Source organism: Marmota monax, unplaced genomic scaffold, assembly GCF_021218885.2.
Source record: "Marmota monax isolate L192 unplaced genomic scaffold, Marmota_monax_Labrador192_F-V1.1 WCK01_AAM20220418_F8-fsc00041, whole genome shotgun sequence".
NCBI lineage: Eukaryota > Metazoa > Chordata > Mammalia > Rodentia > Sciuridae > Marmota > Marmota monax.
The window spans coordinates 11,021,897-11,027,896 of NW_026695238.1; the positions used below are offsets into that span (position 1 = coordinate 11,021,897).

Below are 6,000 nucleotides of genomic sequence, written 5' to 3' on the forward strand. Positions count from 1 at the left end.
CACACACACACACACTCCAATCCCAGGGCGATTCTTTCCAACATTCTGGCTCAAAATGTCAGTAGTGCCAAGGTCAAGAAACTTTGCTGTAGTATCAATCTTTTTCTTTTTCTTTAAAGTGTTTTCAGTTGTTGATGAACCTTTATTTTATTTATTTAGTTATATGTGGTACTGAGAATCGAACCCAGCGTCTCACATGTGCTAGGTAAACACTGTACTGCTCACCTACAACTCTAGTCCTAGTATCAATGACTTCAAAGCATTTCCCCATCTATTATTTCAAAACAATATAATTGCCTGAGACTGACCCAAAAGGATACATTTTTTTTTCATTTACTTAACAAAGATGCATCAAATCCCTGTCATCTACAAAGTCCCATGCTGAGAGCTTCCATAACTGAACAATTTTTGTGCCATTGACTTTTGATTGACAGCAGGAACTAGGGTGGGATGGGGTGCCATATGTATCAGACCAGGGGAAGCTGTGCAAAAGAGGTTGTGTCAGTTGGTTTCAAACGTGTTTATATATTAACTTGTTAAGTTCCTTCCATGTCCCCTTCCCTGCTTACTGTCTAGCCCACTGTGCTTCACTACACCTTGGTTTTGTTGGCTGCTTCTGCCTCTACATTTGACAGCTGCCTCTACATTTCTTATTATTTCCCCTATGTGCCTCTTTCTTGGTGGCCAGTGTTAGTGTCTGAGAAAACCAGTGGAGATTTAATTCTCTTCTATCGCTTTTGACAAACCTGTATAATTATTTTTAGTAAAATCCATACTGATGGCTACTTGATTATTGTGCTATAAATATTGCTCATGATAGAGATAAAATAGTCTACCATGATTAAATTCCTTTCAATACAATTTTATTTTAGAGATTGCTTTAATTTCTCTCTCTCTCTCTCTCTCTCTCTCTCTCTCTCTCTCTCGCTCTATCTTTGGTTTTACTTCTTTTAATCTATCTGTCGTTGTAGGCTTTATCAGGTGACATATAGATTTACCTCTTGGATATCAATTCTTAAAACTTTATGAGCTCCCAAATTTAGTTTTAGTTCTAATTACAAAATGCTTATCTATTTTAAGTGCAATAAGAATTTACCAGGAAAAAAAAATAGACCCATTGCAAAGGTTTACTTGAGCTTTCCAAGTAATCAGTGTTCAAGACATTGGTTCTATGCTTTGCAACTGTGTGAGAGGAAGTAAAACCTTTCTTTCCTCAGTGGACAAGCTCTGGCTAGGGTTTCAGGACTGCGTCTGCCGTTGTGCCTGAGATGACTTTCATTTCTCCAGCCTTTTCTAAGAAAACTTTAGGGCATTGCAAAGCAAGAGTTTTCTGATCATTTTTGTACATTGTTCAAATGTGAGACCAACAGATCAAACATTGTGTGTTGAACTGTGTGGGTCACCTGAGTGTCCCCATGGCTCCCAGGAGATCTTACTGCATTTTTTAGGGCATTTCATTTATAAAAATAAACAAAAGGAGCAATCTAATACACCTAGCTGGCATTCCAAAGGGAAGTAAATACACACGTGAGATTCTTTTGTGACAGTCGAGCCTGGCAACAACAAGGAAGTGGTCATGTGCCCGTCTTCTCCTCTCCCAGAGTTGGTACTTAAGGGCGCCCAGCAGAAGGAGGCTCCAGACCTCCCTCTCCTCTCCTGAGTCCTCTCCTCTCTGCACCTGAGTTCTCTCTACTGACAACATGGGTTGCTGTGGCTGTGGAGGCTGTGGTGGCTGTGGTGGCTGCGGTGGCTGTGGTGGCTGCGGTAGCTGCGGCAGCTGTGGCTGTGGTAGCTGTGGCTGTGGTGGCTGTGGTGGCTGTGGTGGCTGCGGTGGCTGTGGTGGCTGCTGTGGCTGCTGTGGCTGCTGTGGCTGCTGCACCCCCAGGACGTGCTGCTGCCGCCGCACCTGCTGCCGCTCCTGTAGCTGTGGCTGTGGGAAGGGCTGCTGCCAGCAGAAGTGCTGCTGCCAGCAGAAGTGTGGCTGCAAGAAGCAATGCTGCTGCTAGGAGACCTGAGCTGGCCATTGCTGCAGGTGACGTGGTAAGATTTCCCTCTCGTCCTGCCAGTCCTCTCGGATTCAAAACACCTGCAGGTATTTCATCCAACGTCCCCTGGGCTCTCAGACTCTGAAAACACCCCCATATACCTTCTCTAATCTGAGCATAAGCCCAGAAAAAATGGATTAATGATTTTTAATGCTATGCTTTGTTGAAATTTAACTGTTGGGATATTTATTTCTATTTCTTCCCCTTTATCTATAGCTTCTATGTTCTATGTTGCAGTGACTATTTTCTGTTTCTGTAAATCTAACGAAATTCTTTCCCCAATAAACCACATGAAATTGGCATCAAAGATTCGTCATTCTCTTCTCCTTTGTCTTATTTTAATGTGCCTAATTAAAAGTGCAATTAAACCCAGGAAAGGCAAGTTCTTGTGTTTGGTTGAGATGGTTTTAGGTTAGTTATGGATAATCTGTCCCTGTAATTCCAGTGGCTAGGGAGGCTGAGGCCAGAGGATTGTGAGTTCAAGCCACCCTCAGCAATTTATCGAGGCCTTATGCAACTTAGATAGACCCTGTCTCTAAACAAAATATAAAAGAGTTGGGGCTGGGACTCAGTGGTTAAGTGCTCCTGGGTGAAATGCCTGATACCAATTAGGGGTTTTCAACTATTTTCTTATATAAGTCAGAATAAAGATCCTGAACCTGATATCAATGAATATCATATTTCATCAGTTTCCTTTCACCCTTAGATTCAAGTTTTCAAATAGATTTTAACCTCAGGGTTTATAGCCAGATAAAATACAACACCTAAAGCAATGTATCAATTTAGGTGTTGGTTATTTTAGTTTGGTTCTGTTAACAGATTAAAACTTGATCATGGTTTAACCAGTTTTTCTTTTTTTTAAAAAATTCCATCACCAGAGGGAGAGGGAAGATGGCGGCGAGGGGAGTGCATTGCCCCCGTGTGCTACTTCACTGTGTGGGAGTATGACAAGTCAGGACGGCTAAAGGCTATCTAGTTAGGAATTTCCAGCAATAGTGGGGTGCTCCGGAACCTGGAGGAAGGATTTCCATTGCACGAGGATCGGCTACGGGGACTCAAACGCGAGAGGTTTGTCGCACGGAGGGTAACACTGCTTATTCAGCAAATCGCCCCGCGGCTAGAGTCTGCAGCGCGCGCTGGGAAACGAGGAGATAGCGACGCAGGGACACAGCGCTGCAGTTTCTGCCAGCCGTGCAAGCACCGTACTCAGGGCTGAATTCTGGGTTCGAGGCGGGGGAAGGAAGCGGTCCATCTCGGTTCTCCACACCGGTCAGACCACAGAGGAGGCCAGCAGCCACCATGTTGGAAAGCTGACGTCACCATCCCTGTTTTCGACTGACCGCAGCTCATTCAGCCATAGAACAGGTAATTTCAGGCTGCCATTCGCCTGCGGCTTGCAGACAGATTGCTAGGGTTCAGTGCCTGGGTGCTTCTTAGAACCTGATCTTATCGGAGAGAACACCGAGCGCGGGGCGGCCGAGTTCCGGTTCCCGGAACCGCCCTGGCCCAGGGCTGCGGAGCCTGCAGAGGCTGCTTCTTGGACCCTGCTTCTATCAGAGCATACACCAAGCACTAAGCGGCCGAATTCCGGCTCCCGGAACTGAGCCCACGGGGAATGCTTCTTGGAGCCTACTCTTATAGGAGTTTACACCGAGCACGGAGCGGCCGAGTTCCGGCTCCCGGAACTTCCCTGGCCCAGGGCTAGAAGCCCGCGGAAACTGCTTCTCGGTCCGGGTCATGCTGAGGGCCGGTCAGGACTCACCCGTTGCTTTGGTTGCCCGGCAAGGAGAACGAAAGGCTGCCATTCGCATAGGATACCAACATGGCAGAGATCTGATGTCATCAGAAAGTGGCGGAGGAGAGAACTTCATCAATACCAGCGGTAACAGAAACAGTTGGTCTCCTGGTAGGGGGGGTGAGGCACAGACACCCGAGTCTCCTCAATTTGTCGTTGAGCCAGAGGGGAGGAGCCGGGCCGCCGCCAGCGCCCGGAGCAGGCCCAGCGGCTCGCCAGCGTGGTGATCGCGTGACCCCAATTGGAGAGGGGGTGGAGCGGAGCCGCCACCTGCACCTGCAAGGTGGGCAGACCCGCCACCCTGTGGTACATGGGCATGGTAGGAGGGGCAGGGCAGAGCCACTGTTCACGCTTGCAAGGTAAACAGACCTGTGACAGCCTGGTGGGTCAGGCCCAGTGGCCTGCCAGTGTGGTACACACGTCACCCCAACTGGAGTAGGGGCAGAGCAGATCCTTCTCCCACGCCCGGATCAGGCTCTGCCGGTGTGGTGGCCACGTGACCCCAATTGGAGTGGGGGCGGAGCGGAACCGCCACCCGTGCCCGCAGGGTGAGCAGACCTGTGACCAACCTGCAGATCAGGCCCAGGGGTCCGCAGGCGTGGTAGGAGGGGCAGGGCAGATCCGCCGCCCGCACCTCCAAGGTAGGCAGACCTGCGACAGACCAGCGGATCAGGCCCAGGAGCCTGCCAGTGTGGTACACACACAACCCTAATTGGAGTAGGGGCAGAGCAGAGTCGCCGCCCGTGCCAGGAACAGGCCCAGCGTCCTGCAGGCGGGGTAGTCACGACACCCCAATTGGAGTAGGGGCAGAGCAGAGCCTCCACCCGTGCCCGAAAGGTGGGCAGATCTGCGACCGACCAGCGGGACAGGCCCAGTGGCCTGCCGGTACGACAGACACGTCACCCCATTTGCAGTAGGGGAAGAGTAGAGCCACCGCCCGCGCCTGCAGGGTAGGCAAACCTGCAACCGACCGGCGGATCAGGCCCGGTGGCCTGCCGGCGTGGTACACTCGTCACCCTAATTGGAGTAGGGGCAGAACAGAGCCGCCGCCAGCACCCAGAACAGGCCCAGTGACCTGCCGGCGTGGTAGCCACGACACCCCAATTGGAATAAGGAGAGAGCAGAGCCGCCGCCCGCGCCTGCAGGAAAGATACGCAAGCAGTATGAAAAGACAAGGAAAGAAAGGACCACAAGCAATGCAGGTCAACGCAACTTTAGAAGAGGTAACAGCTGCAGCAGATGGAATGTCAGATAAAGAATTCAGGATGTACATGCTTCAGATGATCTGGAGTATCAAGGAAGACATTAAACAGCAAAATCAGACAATGAAAGATCACTTCGACAATGAATTACGCAAACAAATCCAGGAAGCAAAGGATCAACTATACAGGGAGATAGAGGTTATAAAAAACAAACAAACAGAAATCCTAGAAATGCAGGAAGCAATAAACCAACTTAAAAACTCAATGGAGAATACTACCAGCAGAGTAGAACACTTAGAAGATAGAACATCAGACAATGAAGAAAAAGTATTTCAACTGGAAAAGAACATAGACAGCTCAGCAAGACTGTTAAGAAACCATGAGCAGAACATCCAAGAAATATGGGATAACATTAAGAGACCAAACTTAAGAGTCATTGGGATACAGGAAGGTACAGAGCTCCAAACCAAAGGAATGAGCAGTCTATTCAATGAAATAATATGAGAAAACTTCCCAGACTTGAAGAATGAGACAGAATCCCAAATCCTAGAAGCCTACAGGACGCCGAATGTGCAAAATCATAAGAGATCCACACCTAGACACATTATAATGAAGATGCCCAACATACAGAATAAGGAGAGAATTTTAAAAGCTACAAGAGAAAGGAAGCAGATCACATTTAGGGGTAAGCCAATCAGGATAACAGCTGATCTTTCAACACAGACTCTGAAAGCTAGAAGATCCTGGAATAACATATTTCAAACACTGAAAGAAAATGGGTTCCAACCAAGAATTGTGTTTCCAGCAAAATTAAGCTTCAGGATGGAAGATGAAATTAAAACCTTCCACGATAAACAAAAGTTTAAAGAATTCGCAGCTAGAAAACCATCTCTTCAAAACATCCTCGCCAAAACATTACAGGAAGAGGAAATGGAAAATAACAATGAAAACCAACAGT

The 6,000-nt window shown here is 48.1% G+C and overlaps 1 protein-coding gene across 1 annotated transcript; it reads left to right on the forward strand.

Moving 5' to 3' along the window:
* Window positions 1-1,652: 1,652 nt before the first annotated feature.
* LOC124089550 (small cysteine and glycine repeat-containing protein 8-like) lies at window positions 1,653-3,419 on the forward strand. The gene has a single exon (XM_058577472.1). The coding sequence runs from the start codon at window positions 1,701-1,703 to the stop codon at window positions 2,004-2,006; it is 306 nt and encodes a 101-aa protein (XP_058433455.1). The 5' UTR covers window positions 1,653-1,700; the 3' UTR covers window positions 2,007-3,419.
* Window positions 3,420-6,000: the final 2,581 nt, after the last annotated feature.

Bases quoted from the DNA above. Each gene is read 5' to 3' on its own strand.
- LOC124089550 (XM_058577472.1), top strand. From the start codon at position 1,701: ATGGGTTGCTGTGGCTGTGGAGGCTGTGGTGGCTGTGGTGGCTGCGGT.